This window comes from Amblyomma maculatum, chromosome 1 (genome assembly GCF_055883805.1).
Source record: "Amblyomma maculatum isolate TAMU_Amacu chromosome 1, ASM5588380v1, whole genome shotgun sequence".
Classification (NCBI taxonomy): Eukaryota; Metazoa; Arthropoda; class Arachnida; order Ixodida; family Ixodidae; genus Amblyomma; species Amblyomma maculatum.
In genome coordinates, this window is record NC_139344.1 from 222783172 (window position 1) to 222804353 (window position 21182).

Sequence of the window (21182 nt, forward strand, 5' to 3'; positions counted from 1 at the left end):
TGAAATTATCTGCCCGCTCTGCCCTTTTGACGACGGAATACTTGAAATTTATGCTGTACAGGCAGTGGTAAAGCGCAAGCAAGAAAAATCTGAACTCTTGCCACAGGAGTCCAATATGCGCTATTTTTCTGATACTAAGAATGCTGGTTGACAAGCTCGCTGGCTTTTCCTGCGGTCGCACCAGTACGAAACCGCTCACAGTTTCGACGTCGCTACCTCGTTTACTGGAGCAATATATTGCATGTAAACGAAGCAAGCGTGTACTATTAAGCAAAGAAAGAACATTGGTTCATAGGGAACCAAAGCTGGAGTTTGCTCCGCGACGCCAGCGCTCGGTTTCCAGCGGAGCGGAGAAGAACTACAAAACCTACGCGCATCCGCGCCCGCGCTGCGCGTGGCTGTCTGCGGAGTCTGCGCAGCCCGCTCGCTCGGGAGCGCGTGCTACGTTCAGCCGCGCGTGCATGCGGAGCGGGAGAAGGAGAGTGAGGACGAGGGGGGTTGGTGGCGCGTTCTCGCGCGCAAAGCCGGCGCTCTTTGCCAGTGGGATTTCTTAATTTTGCTTTTTTCTGTGCCCCGGCTGACATAGAGGCTGGCTGGAGGCATGTTTTTTATCGGTGCTTTTGAAAGCAAGAAATTATGATTAATTGATCGCCAGACATTGTTTTCAAAGAGCGCTTGTTGGCAGGCTCAGACATACATAAAAAAAAATGAACGCGAATTCGCTGCTTGAAGGCGGGAGGCAAACGACAGGTATCTTCAAGGACTTGAGGCGGCACCTCTTGATGCCTCTGTCCATGTTCACAGAATGAAGGGTCCAGCCTGCGAGTGCTCCTTCCTTTCCCTTTGTGACTGGTCACTTGAAAGGGGCCTATTCAGCTCTTTGGGGACAAACGTTTTAGGCAGTGCTGCCGGCGCCGTGGGGCCTGTTTTCGGCGCGTTTAGGATGCGTTCCCTACAAAGGCACAAAGCATGCCGCCTTACCCTTTGGTTCCTGCCGACACCGGCCAGGGGAAGTTCACTGCTGCGCGCTGCCATCCGAAATCAATGACCTAGCTACCGTTAACGGTGAGGGGTTTCTTAACGACCTGGGTCATTCCCCAGAAGCCGAGGCATGCCATTTTTTGCGGCAGTTTCCTCTCCACGAGACGAACAGCGAGGAAATGTCTGACGACTTTCCATGCAGACGGGGACATCTCTCCACGGAAATCTTTGTCTTCTTAATTCCACTGTTACGCTGCGCAATTCCTAGTTCAGTTATCTCCTATAGCGAACGCGCAGTTTTGAGCTCCCGAAGCAGGATCGCGTATGAGGATAGGATGATTGACGTAAAGTGATCGCATTAATGACGAATATCTGTTTCTTGAGGCCGACCCGGTTCCACGATGGCTGCTTCAGCACCGCCAGTTAGAGAAGTACGACACACGAACGGTACGAGATATCCCCCCCCCCCCCCCCCAAAAAAAAAAAAGAAAAAAAGAAAGGCCCACAACCATCCCATTACCGTTTCCACACAAGCTTCGCGAAAAAAGTGCGCCTTCATTATTTTCCTTCTAGTTCTTTTCTTTCTTCTTCCCCCCTCATTGTTAGAGCGCGACGGTGGCCACAATGCGGCCGGAGGAGGAGAGAAACAACCGAGCGCGCGCGCGCTAACACGTGCTGGAGAGCAGCGCGGAGCAGACGACAACATGCTTTTCTATGCGGCGGCTAGCAGACGACGCGGCCGGGCTGCGCGTAGATTGTGACGGGGTCTCCATGGAGGGCGCTGACGCACAGAGCGGCGCAGCGCCCCCTGGCCCAGGTTTTCTCCCCTATAGGTCAAGGAATGAACGACTTAGCGTGACACTCAAAATGAGCTCCACTTCGTACGCAACCTTGTTGACGCTTGTCTGCCGCAGACACTTGATGCATATGGAGGTGATGTAGTTCCAGATGGCGGTGATATCGAACACATGTCCACTGTTATAATTTATGATCCCCTTGCGCACACTGTCACCGCGGATATGCCTGTGAGACGCGCACAAGCGGCAGATCGCACGCGCGCACCACAGCACGCTTGCCGCATGAGGCCCGCCTCGGGTTCCGACGCCCGCCGCTTCGCGGCTTTCAGTGGCGCCCCTATAGGCGCTGAGCATGGCGTATACAGGAAGCGCCAAAGCAATCTAGCCACACAGGTGCTGCTTCTTCTTACTTGCACTTCATTTGGCACACATAAGAAAGGAACTTAAATTTACGTATGCTCTTATGTATTGTATGCATGCGTGTCAAATGAATTGGCAAATGCAAAGAAAAAGGAGGTGCTTCGTTATGATATATATTAAAAGCGAGCCAACAGGCACTGACACAAAGGAAAGCATAGGGTATTTTTTTATCAATGTGCAGTATTAAATCAGCATGGAGATAATTGGCTAGAAAGTAGAAACAGGACGCGAAAAGCTGAGGTCGGGGGTTCAGGCCCTCTGGTGGCATGTTGTTTTTTCAGTTATCTCTGCATTTAATACTTTACATAGAAAAAGAAAATAACATCCCCTGTGCTTTGCTTTCTGTCAGTGGCAATTGGCTCCCTTCTAATGTCATTAGCCTCTTATTTTTCCTTGTATTTGTCTGCTGATTCATTACACATATGCATACAACTGCATATGAGGGCACATATAACTTTAAGTGCCAGAAGGGTGGCCTTAAACCACTGGCTAGTACTGGAGCTGTTCGTTTTGAGTGCCATTTGCATGCCCGGGAGACTGTTGTCCCTGGTAGCATGTTTGGATGGTGAGGTCGAATGGATCATTTTAGTGATCGTATCGGAAGTTAACATTTCAAGCGCTGTTTCACGTTTGCTTGCCTCTGGCTTCCTGCATATGTGCTTTCTCCTTAGCATGACAGTCCTTTGAAGCACCCCTTATCCACCTCCCATACCGCACCTGTCACCTGTCATGTATATTTGAATGATGTTAATCCACATTTGATCCTCAGGTGGTCGAAGTTGTTCTGGAATCCTTTTTGCCCCTTTTTTCACTCTTTATCCCTTCCCTCACACGATGCTAGTTGAGGGTCTACCGAGAAGCAGTACAAATGCGGCACCTTTTCATTCCCCAAATCAATTTTTATTTTTTAGTGCACTAGCACCACAGGCCCCATTCACTTATTTTGCTGTTGTCTGTCTTTATAGCCCATTGTGCTTCATGTAAAATGAGATGGCCAATAATAATTTCTATTGTTTATTCTTAGTTTGGATCTGGCTATGGCAGGAGCTGGTAACTTGGGCCACACTTTTGAGATGGGAATCGAACAAACCAGGGCCATTGGAACCAAAATCACACTCTACTTTTATGCCATGCAACCATGTTTGTACAGCTGGGTTAAAAGGAAGATTTGCCCATGTTGGTCGGGAAATTTGGTAGTAGATTATGGCTGTATGCTAATGAGTAGTGTGGCCCGGAACTGCCTGTATCTCTGAAGCCAGCTTCCTAGCATAGTGGATCACTCTATGCTGTAACCCTCGTGTGGTAGATTGACTATATGCTAAAGAGTATGTGTGACCTGAAACCAAGGTGAAAACTTAAGTGGTTTGATTTACTGGTTTAATGTCCCAAAGTGACTTAGTCTATGAGTGATGCTGTAATGAAGGGCGATGGATTATTTTAATCACCTGGCGTTCTTTAACGTGCACTGATATTGCAAAGTATATGGGTACCTTGCGCTTAGCCTCCATTGAATTGTTGCTGCTACGGCCGAGTTCAAACCCAAGTTTTCCAATCAGTAGTCTAGTGCCATAACCACTAAGTAAACACAGCAGAACTGCTCGCATACCTAATCCATATTTGGCTTACCATGCTAAATCCGCCATCTGTATATTTTTACTTTTTTTTTTTAAATTGGGATTTTGTATCACTTTTCATTTATCTTTTCCACCCAACCCACTTTTGCTAGCTTTGGCCTCCCACTTACATGTAGTGTCCGAGCGCAGTGCTCTCAATCCCCCGAAATCATTTTCCTTGCTGTACCTGGCAGGCCAAGCTCTCCAGCAACACCCTTTAAGTATGAAAGATTAGTTGAACAGATATTAAGAAAAATGTGGTAGTTTTAATCTGGCTAAACTGAATTGTTTTGCGAGAGCCCTGTTTAGCTTTGTTTAGCTTGATGTAACTTGGTAGTAATTCACACTTACGACATATTGTTGTAAATGATGCACAAAGTATGCATTCACAGGTGAAGCTGGTGCCTAACATTCTTCAGCTTATCGCTAATAGTAGGCCACTTTGTCTGCCAGCCTATCCTGTCGCTCTTCGGGTAGTTTATCTTGGTGGTGGATGTAGATGACGTTGCTGTCTTCCTGCCCGCTGTTCACACCATTTGGTGCTGTGTACGTCATCCTCCAACAACAGCCGCAAAAGGCATTACTGCTGACTTGAAACATGCTTAATGTTTGAAACACAAAAAGCAAGTAACTTTAGTGCCCCTCCATGTCACCTGCCAACGCTATCACCTGTCAGAGGCATGCTCATGAGAACTGTGGTGTATGCTACCCATGTTGCCATGAGTGACAGATATTAAGCCCCACTTTTACCCAAGCCATACGAACATGCCTACGTGGCCTAGGGGCAGCGTGTTGGATCCAAGGGTCCTGGAAGTCTGGGTTCTGATCTCACTCTCCCATCTCAACTGTGAAGCCAGGGTTGGCATCCCCTGCAAGTTCAGCCATGACAAGTAGTTCTGTGACATCACAGTCCAGAAGTCGCTGACCAATCAGTGCTCAGTCCTGCCACAGATTTCACACGCCTCCCTTGACTTTTGCAGCTTTGGCCACGAAGTAGAGCTTTTGCTCTAAAAAAGCTATGTTGGGCACATTATATCTGCCTTTGTTTATAAAACCTTTCACTCATGTAGCATCATCAGCAGGTTCGATTGTTAACCACACCACCAATTGGCGGCACTCTGATCATGGTCGCACATGGTCACAATGAAACATTTCACAGAGAATGTGCATTCACTACTTTCATCCCTCCTTACTCTGCTTGCATGTGAAGGATCTTTTATTTGGTCAAAATGATTGCGGAGCCCCTTCCTTCACTCCCTCCTTCGTCCGACCTGTCGTGGCAGAGTTGAGGTATCCAGTGAGAAGTCTCCCAATCTCGAAGGCAGTTTTAATGTGACATTATCTGTGTCATGAAAAATCGGCACTGGTCAAGAGGGGTGACATGGCCTTCTTTGTGTGTCATGCACGTTGACCCCACCGACCAATCAGCGCTTGGCCATATTTTGTGCACCCAGCCTCTGTATTGTCATTGAGTTTTGTGTCATGTTGGCAAGTGCTGTGGCATCTGGCAGGTGACATGGCTGAGGGCTGATTTTTTGATGGTTGTGAGACTATGTGATATGGCTGAGCACAGGGTCAGTAAGTTGGATCCACAAGTTTTTATAAGTGCTTAAAGGAATTAAAACCTTGGCTATAATAACAAACCTGTAGCAGTGACATTGCTTCTGTTGCTGTCGCATTCCACTCTTAATGAATTGAGCATTTTTATCTTTCTTTTATGGGCTTGCGTGGCAATTTTGCATTTTTTCATGCGCGGGTTTACATTTGACAGGGCCATTTTGGCAGGAAAAATATTAATTTGAAAAATTGTTCAGCTTTTTAGCCTTTTCCGTCAAGCCAGCTGCCGCATTATTTTTAGTAGTAATGCATATTTTCTTATGTGTTAAATTTAGACATGAATACATACCACATTTGGGGTCTTTTTATGAAGGTATTGGTTCCAGCATTTAGCCATCTTTGCTACAGAACCGGTGTTCACAATGACCTGAAATTGGTGTTATTCAGTTTCTAGAGCTATTTTAGTAGAATTTTACAATTTTTATGCATTTGATACATGCATACAGTTTATGATGTGTTGGCAATTTTCACGAAATCGACACAACGCTGCCGTGGTGTCACAAACTAGCCTAGGAAGGATTGCCAGTGCGTGGAACCATTTGATGCCTCATCTTCAAGTGGTTTATTGGCATATTAAAATGTTATTGTCATAATTTTTATGTGGAAATAGTGGCGATTTTTATATCATTAGCATTACATTGTGGCTGTGCTGCAGTTCTATTAAAGACCTTGCCCAGTGGATTCGCACTGTGTCTGATGCTGCATAGCAAGTACTTTTGGATGACCTTATGGGAGCGTCGTGGCAAAAAGAAAGCTTTGCAGCGCCGGTTCATGCTTTTTCTTACGTCAACGAGATGGAAAAGCTGAAAAGTACTGTAATGGGACGGAAAACTAGTAAAGAGAGAACATGACCGTTGGTGATATGATGATTTTAATAATGTAAGTGGGTCTAGCGCGAGTGCTCCTGCCCACGCCACTTCCCACTTTGTCTTTCTCATCTGTAGCAGCACGGCCGCTCATTGGAGGCGCACTTGGGTGCGGCCCGTCGCGTCGCCCGGAAGAGCCGTATTGCGCCTAGTTCTCATCGCCACCGCTCCTTTGAAGAGTCCGGGCAGAGAGGTGCACGCAGCGGCCATAACTGTGCTTTCGTTTAGGCGTCCGCGGGGTCGGCGCTTGATCATTTTAGGATTTATGAGCGACATTTCACACATTATGGTGATGCCACGTGCAAGTTTGTTATTGATAAGGTGATAGCTGCATGTCATCATCACTGGGCTTTTCGAAGTCAGTCGTGGACTTCCGTTTACAACGAGAATCGAGGCAGTCGTGCGCTTCGCTGAGTGGGCACCCATTTATTTGCGTTTCAACCGCTGTAATAATGTATTACATATTACAATCTTGAAATCGGGACAAGGTTTGGGGCCATTTATTCAGCGTGCACTTTTTTAGAAAGTTACAATTCAGGATGTAGCGTTCAACATTATTGTTCAGCCTGTTCCTCCGTTTTCACTGGAAATATTATTCAAGTGGCTACCACCACTTAAACATACTAGCTAACACATACAGTTGCAAAAGAAACAACACAAAACAGCCAGTTCAACGACACTCCCGCAGGCTCAGGCAATTTTTTTTTTTGTTTTTGTTTTATTATGAAGCCACGTGATGCACAGAAGATATGCAAGCATATTTTACAAACGAAGAACTTTCCTCGAAAGAGGTTTATATTGCAAGCGTGATTTTTTTCCACTGTCAGATTGATGTTGCCTGTCCAGTTGGTCAGCAGTGGTCACATTAGTTTGGTTAGAAATGTTCTGCAGAGGTCCCGGTCTTCTCTCTCGCAAATCAACTCCAGGCATTGCACAAAATAGGGAAGAAGGGATGAAACCAACATGTTGCATAGCTTGCTGCTTCCTCTGACCTCCAGGCACTTCATCACCTTGCTAACAAAGGTGCATGGTGATTTTCAGATACCTTAGGCGTCCATCATCAAGAATTTTGATAAATCTAGGGTTTTGCAGGAATCGCAAGGCACCTAGCTGAAAACGAGTACAAACAGTTAGTAAAAGGATGGAGATTAATAAAAGAAAATTAATGGCACTATAAAGTAAGCACTTGAAGATATTTAAACTTTGGTTATATATAAATTATGAAAACAAGGGCAGGCACTGAAAACAGCCAAAATAAATAAAAATGTTTTATGCGATTTTGTAAAAATATTCGTACCTTCTCTTCACATGGACGTGCAAGGTAACCAGCCAAGAATGCAATCGGTGCTAACTCTATGTCAGCTGCTGGTTCACACCACACATGAATGAATCCAAGCTGACTTTGGAAACTCTCTCGCAGCAGACGTGATGGCAGCAGGCAAGGTACGACTTTCGTAATCTCGAATGCCAAGTTTTATAGGTTCCTAATTGCCTCAGAGTTGATAGGTGCATTTGCAGACTTTGATGCTTGCAAGATGCCAACTTGCACAAAACATGGCAAAATGTGTATAATCTCAGTTGATATTTTTTTTGTTCACTAGTGGTACCTTCAGTATTTTCTCCGAAGTAAAAACTGCAGCCCTTGTGTCAACTGTCATTCCCGCCATTGAATTGCCTTAGGCTGCTAAAAAGCGATACTACAGGATCGTTGTTGAGGGCCTGCTTTAAGACATATGAGAAGCTGAAAATAAGAAATTCGGTTAAATGCAATGCACTAGCAAGGCACACAGAAGACATTGTTGTAAGATACTTGATGTGATCAACAAGGTACTTAATTAGCGCCACTGTTCATTTGGTGTTCATGGTTGTTGCTTCATACATTTTCTTAGTTAGCCTTTGCTTCGATGTGCCTCCTTGGACCTGAATTTCTTTGATATGGCAAAGTCCAACTCTAACCAAGAGAGTCGCTTGTCATCTGCCAAATAGAATTGCTCCTCCTGATGTCTCCATGGCTTCACTGATGCGATGTTGTGCAAGGCATACCATTTTGATATCATTCTCATAAAAGTTAATGTGCGGAGCTATCTTGAAACTCGCATGCTTCAGGATGAGACTGGGTGTTGTCCAGAAGGAAATAAAGTGTAGCTATAACAAGTGGGGAAAATATATCTATTGGCCTGCGCACCTTTATTTTTTCAAGGTTGTTTGGCTCAACATGAGCCCACATGAGGATCTTAACTTGCAATGTGGGTAGTTCGGGAACACGGAGGGGACGGCTGAAGGAAGCAGGATCTTCAGTTTTGTATTCTTCCTGTAATCGTTATCTGTGAAGTGCAGTGAGCATACCAGTGGCTTGTCACTCTGCTCTCACCGGCTTCCTTTTCCGGCTGAACCCTCCCGAGATATGTTTTTGAGCCATGCTGCTCGACATTGTGAATCGCACGGGAACTCATGGTAACCGATCTTCAGATCTTTTCTTGCGTTCGTGGGGCACAGTGGCATGCAGCAGTTGCCTGGCATGGTGCTGCATACGCTTAGCACGCTGTTGACACAGGCACCGATGACACGCATGCAGAACTAGCAGAACCACGCGATTATGCTGAACAGCCAAAACGAAAACGCTCCAACAAAGCCAGCGCGCTCCTTCTGCGTAGTCTGCTCGTCCGTGCCGACGGCGCTACGTCATGGTGTGGTGGCGCCCCCATGGAGAATGACAGCAGAAACTGTAACTTCTCCCATTACGCGCTTCCCCAGCCATTGAGGCGCAACACGACGGGCCGCACCAAGTACGCCTCCATTGAGCGGCCGTGGTAGCAGTATCATTCCAGCACTTTTGCGCTGCTGGCAGCCCAGAAGGCAACTTTGAGTATAGAAACTGCGGGTCAAAGCCAGTCATAGCAATATTGGTCTCATGTTCATGACATTTTAGGGCAAGGAAAAGGTTGAGCAGCGGGGAAGATTGAGGTGACTGACTGGCGAAGGGTGAGTTTACACACTAAACCCCTTAGGGAAATCACAGTTCATATGTTTCCTGCGTAGCAGCTGAATTACTGGCATTTGAAAGCAGGAACAGAAGCCATCTGGACTATGAAATATGCATATTTAGAACAAGTGCCGTAAGAGAGCTTAAACGATGATTGGAATAAAGCGCTGATGCTGTAATTGTAGGTTGTGTTACGACGATGTGCCATTTTGTGAAGTTGTGGTTGCATCACGGCTACATTTATGATGATAGTAGTTATCACCCTAGTCGTTGGCACCAAATCCTTAATTGAGAGAAAGAGCTCTTCTCCCTGCAAACACAAGGATTACATCACCATAGGGGATGTGACTAGCTTGCTAATATGAAGTTAAAGCTTCTACTGGGCTGCTGTGGGCGTCTTGTGGGCTGCTGGCAGTAGAAAAGTTGTAATGTCTACAGACTATAGTTTATGTTCATATAGTTTATGTGCAAAAAGGCATACAGCAATGTCGCCAAGCTTTTTTCTTTTTTTGTGTGTGTGTCTGTGGGTGTGTTGCTCCCTCCATTCAAAAGTGCTTGCTACAGGCATCAGAAGGTTGCAGTGCGAACCTGTAAAGCAAGTTCTTTGTCTATGAGACCATGGATACAATGTGTCATCGATTGTGTGAAATTCGCCAAAATTTTCATCCTTTAACTACGACAATGTCTGAATGCACCAATGAAGAAGGCGCAAAGGAGCAGAGAAATGGTTTCCCAGGCACTACCGATCATTCTTACACTAGTTCGTGATGCTGCTGCAGCATAACGTCGCTTCATGAAATTTTAAATTGCATTTGCAGAAAGTAAGCATATGAATAAATAAATTTTACAGCATATCTGGCTCCTGCTGGCTGGCTGGCTGGCAGGCTGGCGAAAAAAAAAAATTAGCTGTGAAGGTTTTATTTTTGTTTTTGTGTGTGTGTGTGTGAGAGAGAGAGAGAGATGTTAAATATCAGTGATGTCTTCTCTAGGGGGTCGCAAAGAAGGAAGAAAAGAATGAAGAAAAAATAGAAGTCACATGCAACAATGTTGCAATGATTAGAGAAACCGTAAAGGGGCCTGAAGGAGCTGAAGCCCAAGGAGCAGATGATTATGTCTACGACATATACTACTCTCCTTCCCAGTATCACCTCCCACCTGACGATTTGTGCAGGTAAGTGATCCCAATCTTCTGTTATTCATTTTTCTTGGAAGATAGTGAAAGTGATGGCTATTTTAGGCACTGGCTTTATTTCATAGCACCGGTTTACTAACCTTGCTTCTCCCAGGCCCTGCCCATTGGCCTTAGCATGTTCGCTGTGCCGTGACCTAGCGGTGAGTCATGCAGAGGAGTCTAGCCATGCTGGAGCTGATGTCAATAATCTCTTACTGTGCGGCCGTGATAGGGTTCAGAAAAAATGGGAATAAACATTTTTATTTTAGTTTCACAGATGGTGGCAAATATATATAGAGAGAACAGTACTATTTCTTCTGTAACACACGAGGGCTGTCACAGTGGCTATAGTAGTTGTGAATGACGTTTGCGGTTTGAAGTACATCTGGAGCTAAAGCTGGCTGCTATCAAATGACGGCGCGGCATATGTTCAAGCTACGCGCTTGATACAAATCCGTAGAATCATAGACTCTTGCGTGATAGACGTTTCAGCGCTCAACGTATCTAGAAAAGGTGCACGGAGTTTTTCCCACTCGTGGTAATCTGGCTTGTACATTGTATCAAGGCTGGTGGCCTTCATCTTTGTAGTTGTAGTTGCCTTTTTTTTTTTTTTCGTGATGGAACGTCAAAAGTTGCATGGTGCTGCAACACTCAAGACGATAAAACCAAGCGGAGTAAGCAGATTTTCTGCCACATGTGGTAACCTAAATGCCTTGGCATCCACTTCGTATGGCAACACTTCTGCAGCGCAAAAACATATTGTCCGGACGGTGACAGCCTTGAGATCCTACTAAGAAGTTTTGAGCTGGTGAATGGTGACTCAGACTGCTGTAGCAATGGAATCTGATGAATCGGAAATGGTGATGTTGTTCATGCTCCTTTGCCTGCTGAAAGTTGGAATGTGATAATGAAGAGTTAATGTACACCTTATCGAAGCCCTCCATTGCTTGTCATCAACTCGACGAGCCAAACTTCTCTGCACATTTTTTCACTATTTTTAACTGATCATTTTGACACATGATAGTATATGAGGTAAACAGGTATAGAAAGCAGTACATAGACTCAAACGTCCTGCAGTAGTCCCGTGTGAAAAAATGGGCAGATAGACGTACAAGAAAGGAAAGTGTTCGTTTGTGTACTGATCTGCATGGGACTTGTGAAGCTTCCAATTTTGCATCGTCGCTGGGCGATGGGTGACCTTAATGGAGTAGACTGCACTCGTCAGAACATGGCCCACGGCTGTTTTCTACTACTGCTAAAGTTCTGGCGTTTTGCCAATAAGTAGGAAACCGGGCGCTCAGCAGGATCTTCTCTCTCATATACAACCCTTCACTGAAAAAATGAATCGCAATTTTTGTGGTGCGTTTAAGTCAGGCAAAGAGTTGTCGTTGGTGTGGGTGCCTTACTTTTAGGCAATGCATGCCTGGTAAAGCCCACAAGTACAGAGTCAAGCTCTACAAAGCCTCCACCAAAGAGGGCTATACATTGAGATTGCAAATATATGTCACTCTGGCACCAAAACAGGCAATGGCCTCGCCAAAGATGTTGTAGTGAACCTGATGGCTGGTTTTACTGGCTGCGGTCATCACACACTTTTTGTCAACAACTTATACACAAGCACTCCACTTTCATAACGGCTGTTGAAAGAAAATACATGGATATGTGGCACTCTCCACTCCAATCGAAGGGGGCTCTCCAAAGAAGTCACAGAAGGAAAACTTAAGAAATGGGGAAATCATCGGCCTCTAATCTCAATGTGGTATAAAGGTGCTCAAGTGGATCGACAAACATCCCATTCTTATGATGCCAACCGCTGCTGAGCATGACTGCACCCTAGTCTATGCCGGGGAAAAAATTGATGGAGGGTGAGAGAGTTATGAAACCAGGCATGGCCCTCGACTACAATGCTGTGAGAAAGGGTGTTGACTACGGTGACCAGGCGATGTCTTACTATTCCTGCCTCTGTCTGGCTGTAAAGCGCTTTGTGGCTTTAGGAAACTGACACAGTAAAAAAAGAAAAACGAGACGACGCCTTCTACATGTCTCAGGAGGTTTTGCGGCGGCAACACTGGCTAAGGCTGTGTGCCGATCGCGAAGTGAAGTGGGGACGAAGGGGCGCATGCCGGGCTGCCATCAAAAGCAAAGGTGCTCTATGCACTTCAATCGCTACTTTGCGATCGGGAGCTCTCGGTCAACAGCAGTGCGACCATTTGAATCCGGCAGTCGTGGAGACAAATAATTCGCGTCCGTAAGTGTGCGGGCTGAGTTTTTGCCTCCTCTTACATTAGCGGAAGGGGAGCAGACGGTGGCTGACTGGATCGAGTGCGGTCGGATTCCATATGTCATCGGCTGCGTCCTACATTGATAGCTATTCACGGAAAGTTCGCGCATACTCACGATGCTTGAGCGGCCGATAAGGTTACGGACGCTGCCCCGCTACATAGGCAAGCGCGGACGCGCCGGCGCGATGCCGGTATCAAGCAGCTCGTTCGTACTCGCAACGGCGGCAGCAACTCCTCCGTCATAGAGCTAGCGTGATTCGGACTGCATACTACGGGCGTTGTAGACCTCGTTCTTAGGATATTTGCCATTCTGTGCGAAAGACAGAACATACAAAAACTTCGCAGCAAGCGAGGAAGCAGACGACACCGCTGCACGCGCGACACTATTTAGCAGCGAAAAAGGTACTCATGAGCCAAGAAAATTGCTTAGTAGTTGTTAACAGGAAGTTTCTAAGAATATTTCAGTCTATTATTCACTAGTTTGCATTACTATGTAATTATTAGATTTAGTTCATGCTTAACACCACTTTGGTACAAGTATTTCATACCAGAAAAAGCCACATGCTCGTGGTGGACACGCCTACGATCTGGCGCCATCGCTGATTGGCCGCTGTCTTTCCCGTCCTCGCTGTGAGGTGGCGCCCGCTGTCTTGCCGATGTCAAATTGACGTCATCTTGAAAGAGAACGGTTCACGAAAGGAACCTTTGCTGGATACGGCCCCATATTACTAAATCTTTTTGCTTGGATTTTGACTGAAGCTGCAAATCTATATTGCAGCCACACTTTGAATTGACACACGCACAAGAACTAGTAGGTAGGTAGTGAAGGAAGCAGTCAACAGTTTCTGAATATGAACAATATATTGGAAATGTTTCTGCCCAGCAAACGAAAGGGAAGTTGGAGGTCTGAGAGTAAAAATGACATTTGGCACATGCAGCAGAATGTAACTCTCAGCCGCACTTTGTTCTCGCGAGAAGCAGAGCTCTTGCAGATAGCAGAAGCATCATTGCTTCTCAAGGGCAATCGTAGAACTGTAGGAAGGCACATGCACAATCGTGATGACTCAATATGAAGTGGACAGCACAGTTAAAAATGTAAATTCCCCTGGTGCAGTAACATATAATGATTCATTGATCACTCTGAATTTTCGTTACATTCTGTCCACTGGAATAGATTGTTTGATGATGCAACTGTGGTGTTCAAGCATCCGCAAGAACAAGTGACTGGAGTATTGCCTCATTATCGGTCGTACGTCCTTGTAGCAAAACTAGTCACGCTGAAAATATTGTATAATTACCATGTTATTTTATTTGTACCCACTCCTGCAATGTCTTGCATCTGAGAAAGCAGTATATGTAAAATAAATAATGTACAATGCCGTTATAATGATTGTGTATTTGAGTTATCTAACAGACCATTTTGAACGGAATTTTCATGAAGGGTAGCCTAACGTAAATATGACTACGTAGCTATTGTCCACATGGGTACCCACTGCCTTCTCATATCTATGATCGGTGTTTTGCTGTTGCCCCCTCATGTTTCTGTCGCGCTGCAGACATGCCCGAAAGAATAGGAAATAATAGATTCTTTCATAATACGGCCCTAGCTTTGATAATACGGCACGTTGATAAGCAATTCAAGCGTTGAGTGCAATCTCCGGATAAGCACAACAAAGTACGAATTAGTGTCATTTTCACCATCTTTCAGTAGGTTGCAGAAACAATCTCAGAAGTGTGGCCCACCAGTGTGTCACGTCCCACTCGAGGGCAGCAGCACGTGACCACCAGTGGGTCATGATGCGCATGGATCGGATCATGGATCGGATTTTTGTCTGGATTCGGTTCATCAAGTGGGGTAACGCGATAAACGTGTTAATAGGGCATTCTTTGGGAGGTATGATCCTTTAACTCGAATGGATTCTGCTTCATTTTTTCTAGGCCAGACGACTTGTATAAGGTGGTCATGTCATGGAATTGGGAGCAAGCCAGCAACCTTGGACAACCATGGTAATCTTTTAAGGCGAAAGCCTTTCTTGCCTTATGGTCAAAATCTCGCATGCATGATCTGTTCTTGTATAGCATTCCTGCCATCTCTATGGCAACGTAGGGGGCGCAAGGACGAGTTACGTTGCATTGTGCCGCCAATCCCACACTTAGAATAGACACACTCCAAGGAATACCATGTGACAGGTGCAGCAGTGTATCATCCAATCTTACATTTGCAAGAGCACTGCAGCGAATGCATGCCAATAATATTAATACTAATAATAATAGTAATAATAATTGGTTGTCAGGGTGCTGTAGTGGAGGGCTGTGGAGTAATTTCGACCACCTGGGGATCTTTAACATGCACTGACATTGCACAGCACACAGATACCTCTTAGTTTCGCTTCCATCAAAATGCAGCTGTCATGGTTAAGAAAAGGAAAGACAATTTCCACTGTGCGGCACCAGCCCTGGCCTTGCTAGCAAAAGCTATACAAAGGGCGCGCGATGTACTGTGTGCAGCAGCAGCACTCAGGCTTTTGTATTTCTCCAGTGCACTTTCTGCAGTGCTCTCGCAATTTTTTTACGCTCACTACTGGTTGGGTTAATGCATTCGAATTTGAAAATTATGCACTAGCTAGTAAACAGACTAATTAAATGTTGAGGCTGTTAGTACTGTTAGTACATCTGACTAGAATAGGGGTGAGAGCAGAAGACATTGGCAGTGTATTTTGTTATGGTTGCTACCATGACCAAAGTTCAAATGTGCGAATTCAGCCTAGTAAATCTGTCTTTACATTTCGCTCCAGCTGACCTCTTTCAAAGTGTGAAACTTTTTAGTGAACCACTTTCAAAGTGTTTTAGTGAACCATATCACCTTGCTGCTAATTGGTTATCAGTTTGCGACAAGTTGGTGTGGTCAACAGGACCTACAATTTCCTTGCCATGCTTGCACTGAGTATGGCAGTGACTGTGAAGATTTAAAATTATGCTTGAGAGATATTGTGCGAAATTCGTGCATGGTTTGATGAGATGCACTGTGCAGGGTGTTTCTGCATTTTCTCCTCTGCTTGCTTGCTTGCTTACAGTGCATTTATGCTGAGAATGTGCTGAGCAGTGGCTGGCATATTGTTGGCAAAAAGGTGCGGCTTAAGTTATGTTTTCACACATATCCTTGTTGCATTAAATTGTTGTGGTTTCATACAGATTGAACCCCAGCAGCAATGTGAAAGGGCAGGGTTCTGTTGGTCAATAATTTCTTTCATCGAATATTCTTAGCTATGGGAACATTCAGGCTTTGCGGTGACAATCAAAAACTGATGGTCATGTGAAAGGTGTGGCAGTTTAGTTCATCAGTTCATCTTTATTGGAATCCAGTGAGCAATAGCCCCAGTTCAGTACAGAGCATTTTGCTGCACCTATGGACATATCTTACGAGTACTTTGCTTACTGTATCAGTGATTGTGCATCACCTGATCACTTACTGGCATGCATGTTGTGAGTGATCCCTCCCTGCTCACTACTCCTGCATCTAATTTAGATTTTGTGTCATGTTTTCTTTGTAATGGTGTATAAGAGATTACAATACATGAAAGACTGCATTGCGTTCGCTTATCGTCGCTATATAAATCATAATTGAACTTTCTCGTCCCGCGTATGGTGGTGCAGTGGTTACAGCGCTCAACTGCTGTGCCCAAGGATATGGGCATTTGTTTTCACTATAGACTTTGAACCAAGCTGTCTTCAGCTGTTAGTTACATATGAGCATACGTGACATACCTGAATACTCGTTTTTGCTTTGCCATAAAAAAAAAAGGTTATTTCCTTTCTCCTGTCTGTTTGTCTGTGCATGGTATGGTATAGGTACTACTACCACGGTCTTTTTTGTGACTCACCAGATTCGTCTCTTCCTCTTTTACCATTAACATTCGTCTACCATCTCGTCATAAAGCTGCTCGTGCATTTTTATGACCTCGTCCTGCAGTGGTGGTGATTGTTAACTATGTTCCATGCATACCATGATGCCAAGAAGTGAAAGGAAGTTAAAATACCTGCTAAGTTAGGGTCATGATGTGGACATTTGACATACTCTATCATGTACTCTTAAAAACATTGGAGGAAGGGAATTTTCCTTGTGAAGGCTCCTTTATCGAATGGGTGAGAGGATACACCTTGAATGACACATGGTGGAAAGAAGGGTGTTGGTACCGCTTGAATGTGATGAATGTAACTTTGCTGTTAGAGACCGTGCATAGCAGCTCTTGGCGCAGAGCATATTTTGACCAGAGGGGTGTTCAGGGCCCTGCAACACTACATCTGTATAGTTTTCATTCACTGCGGTGGCTCAGGGATTAGCATGCTTTACTTCTGAGGCTAGTCAACCCAGGTTTAATCCCGACGAAACAAAGCGGTAGCTGTGTATCAATGGAGCCAAAGTGGAAGGTGCCTGTGCACTTTGTGGTGTCAGTGCACATTAAGCAACCTCGGGTACCTTCCACTATGGCATCCCTCATAGCCCGAGTTGCTTTGGAATGTTAAATTCCATACAGCAGACCAAACCTAATCACCTGCCACTGCTGCAGGTCTCTGTATATGTTTCTGTGCTTCTACAACTGGTTAAGATCAAAGTGTAGTATCTTTTCTTAACAGCTTATTATCTGTTATGGGTTCTAACTGTACCCATGATATTAAACTGATTTTTGTAGCGCGGCGGAGCGTTCAGGGCTTACCAGACGATTTGGTAAGTGATGGTCAGTGCTAATATGTACCGATTGGCTGAAAGATGGTGGCGGCCTGTCGCCAAGGCCCACTCAGCAGGAACTGTGGAGCCCATGTTGGCCTTGCCACTGGCAAGACATGTCCGTGGAGCACCCATTTAGGAGCATGGTACAACTGCAGTGATGCACGTCAGGCTGCTTAGTGCAGAGCTATGCTGATCAGCACTATTTACAAGATAATTGGTAGTGGGACTAGAGCAACATTGTTTTATCAAAACATTTAATGGCACTTTTTTTTTTTTTTTTTCTGATTTCATCAAGCCTGTTAGATCAAGCGGAGGCAGAGGTATTTGGTGTAGAAGAGCCAGATGATGACTCGGACTGTGGTCTTGAAGTTCGTGATGACGAGAGTGACAGTAACGACGAAGACAATTGGAGAAACGACTACCCTGATGAAGTCTCCGAAGGACGTGAGTTGATGTGTTTCTATAAGGGGTGTATTCTCCGGCAATCATTTTCTTGGGGAACTTTTCTTCCGTGTGTGATGTGTTGTGCATGGTGTGCCATTTCGCTATGGCCCTTTATGTATGACCCATTGATGGCACTATTAAAATATGCCAAAAGACACTTTTGGTAGTAGGCACTGAATATGATTAGCACTAAATATAGCATTAAAATGCTTATTTGCTTTTGTTTGATGGGCTGTGGGGATAAAACAGTTGGTAATGTTGATGGAGTCAGTATTAGGATCCATACAGCCCTTTTGAGCAGCTTCAGTGTATAAGACTTCAATATTATTTTCGGGCACAATGCTTATGCTTAATCCTGCATTCAAGGACCATTAAAGTTCATTGACATAAGCATTAATCTCATGTATTCCTAAAGGAAAAAAGAATGGCTTTCTCCTTTTTTTTTGCAAATCACAGTGGCTTGAAAATTTTAATACCTGAGTAACGCCCGTAAAGAAAGTGTTGGAACATGAGAGTCTTAAAATAATGACGTGAAAAGAGTATGCCAAGAGTATTGTTGGGACAGGCAGTTTTCTTGATGTGTCTGGTAACACTCTGCATGCATACATTACAAATCTGAGAGAACCTGCGCAAGCCAATCGCACAACTTATTATAGCATAATTAAAGTAGCACTTCATGCTTGCTGCTCTGAACCTTCAGTTGATAAATGCTCTGCTGATCATGTTATTCACATGCACTGATTGCAGGGCAGCAGAGGTAATTTTCATCGGGATCGGATTTTATCTTACAGTTATGATTTGAATGTCTTAAACCTTCATGCTGATTTTTGCCTGTCCATAGCATCCACACAGCTGCACATCTATATTGTACCGCACCTGTACTTATCCTCTGCACAGGTGTGCCAGTGCTCATGTGGGGATGCTATGCATCGTGAAGTGAACAAGCGTTTTTCATGCATTAGCACTACGGCACATGTGTCCACCTCTCCAGTGCAAGTCTACGATTACTTGGATAGCAGGAGCACCCCTGTATTGCATATGTAGATTATAGCCTTGAAAGATAGCTTCAGTACCTTTCAATATATGAGCAGCTTCACTTGCCATCACTTTGGACCACTCGGCCATCACCACAGCCTTTCAGCGTGCATAAACACTGCCAGCCTCTCATGCTGTACTTCAGATATTGTCGTCATCAACTTTTATACAGGTTGCAAATTTTAATGCTAAATGCCTCAAATTACATTTTACCAGTATCATAACTATGATCCTCGCCAGCTACTTTCCACATTTTTGATTGCATGTGAGGCTTTTATCACTTTCTTATTTGCTACCAACAGAATTTTTGATTAACCTACATCACTGGCTTCATCATTAGCTCTGTTATTATTTTGGCTTCTCTAGCTGTTTTGTGTATACGAAGCCTGCAAACTTAAGTGGGCGCACCTCTGGGAACCTTATGATAAAAATGTACCTCTTGCCTATGAGCAGTCTTCTTAGTGTTCCTTGTGCATGTTCCCACCATTATTTTTAGTTTCATTAGGTGCATTTAAAATGGCAATATTCCTCTACATGAATGCAATTCCATTTCATTTACTTTCTACAGAGGGGCGTTCACGCTACAGAGACCTTTACAGTGACTTTTACGAGGACGAAGATATGGCATATGTGAGTGGCCAATTCAACATCATGGATTTGGAGTCAGGTGAGTACTGCTCGCATTGTACTGCTCCCGACTGACCTATTGTTGCATAGCAATCTGGAAGTCTCCTTGCTTCACTTCATTGCATTGCAAGTACTAATTAGTAGATTGAAATGCCAAAAAGGTTAAATAGAAGCTAGTTCAATACAGAAGCTTTTGAAGTTTAATTTCTCGTGTTAGTTTTCATGCGGGTGATAATCTGGCACTTTGTGCACTTGAAGGAAATGAGTAAAATTAGTCAAGATTGACTGTTGGTCCACACCATCTCTAGCATAAACCTACAAAACTGTGCGCTAGTTCTGGTTTTAAATCCATTTGATAATTAAAATATATGTACACTGACAAGTAAAAGTTTGCTTGTATCAGTAATAGGGTGCCACATTCTGATCAGAGACCACTCTCCCCAAAAATGGCACCTATATATGCTATATATATAAAAAAAAATACATGGTCTGCAGATAGCACTTTACTAACCTTGCAGTTGCCTTGCAACATATTGTCAAGTACTGCGTACTGACCTGTCTGATGTTAAGTTTCATGGACTTATGACATGAGTATTGCCTACAGAACTGCATGTCTTTAATTTGCAGGTGCTGTCCCACAGGAAGAAGACTAATGCTGGGCTTTTTTTTTTTTTTTTTTGCATTGCTTTTTTTTTCTGAAGGGCTTTTTTTTTCTTTTGACAGGTTGAAGACTAAAGCACGTAGCTATGCATTGCTTTTTTTTTTTTTCTCTGCAGTTTTATTTTTGACAAGTTGATGGCTTCTCGCTAGCTATGCATTCTTTCATTTTTGTTTTTTTCTGGAAGTGTATTTTTGGCAGGCTGTCCTGTTCAGAAATTTTGTGTGTGTGTTGTGTAAGATATATTTATGTTACGAACTTTCATTTCCATCACTGCTTGGTGCAGAAGTGACAATCGAACCATCAATAAAGTCTTTATTAGTGGCTGTGATAAGAATTGTCAGCAAAAGCAAGATCACTATTTGATGATGGGCAGGTAAATAAATAAGCTTGACTCATGTGTTTTATGTTGCTTTGCACAACACGATCTCACATTCTACAATGTGGGTAATGTGCACAGTTCTGCCTTGCGCTTCTTTGGAGAGTCTTCCTTCGTGTCGATTGGGCACACACATACACGGTGTAACTTGAAAGCACTGTGGAGGCTGGAGGATTGAATAAATAAGCTGCACTGCACACTTTTAGACATAACCACTCGCTTGAAGACTGGCCACAGCAACTTCATATGGAGGTGGCTCCAAATCAGCAGGGTCTTTCTTGACAACTGCATCATAAGTTGGAGGTGGCCCGCTTGGTATGATCTGAGTCGGCTGCACTGCGACGGTTGTTACCTGTTGAGATAATATGATACTTGAATAAGTTGGAGTACTCCAGAGGTGCATCTGACACATCTTGGTGCAGATGTAATGCAAAAATGCTTGTCTTAGTTAAACCGGCTTCCAGCTCTCGCTGCTGTGCTCTTCAGAACTTATAGATCAAGGTATTTTGTTATACAGTCAAACCCTGGTACCTGATATATACTGACTCTAAGGAGATTGTGAAATAGTGCATATACAATT

At 44.3% G+C, this 21182-nt stretch overlaps 2 protein-coding genes and 1 pseudogene across 2 annotated transcripts in view; 2 read left to right on the forward strand and 1 right to left on the reverse strand.

The window, feature by feature from the left end:
- Nucleotides 1-20572, forward strand: part of LOC146205706 (putative RNA polymerase II nuclear localization protein SLC7A6OS) — a 36175-nt gene extending 15603 nt beyond the window's left edge. Inside the window, exons 3-7 of the mRNA XM_084590365.1 lie at nt 10267-10448; nt 14669-14737; nt 17755-17903; nt 19507-19605; nt 20193-20572. Of these exons, the coding sequence (XP_084446491.1) occupies nt 10267-10448; nt 14669-14737; nt 17755-17903; nt 19507-19605; nt 20193-20218 (525 nt within the window). The 3' untranslated portion in view covers nt 20219-20572. The remainder of the gene's footprint in view (nt 1-10266; nt 10449-14668; nt 14738-17754; nt 17904-19506; nt 19606-20192) is intronic.
- Nucleotides 17307-17436, forward strand: LOC146205707 (U2 spliceosomal RNA; annotated as a pseudogene).
- The window catches only part of LOC146205708 (uncharacterized), a gene marked incomplete at its 5' end in the record, with an annotated part of 70171 nt that continues 69309 nt past the window's right edge, over nt 20321-21182 (reverse strand). The window contains one exon of the mRNA XM_084590367.1: nt 20321-20954. Within this exon, the coding sequence (XP_084446493.1) occupies nt 20805-20954 (150 nt within the window). The remainder of the gene's footprint in view (nt 20955-21182) is intronic.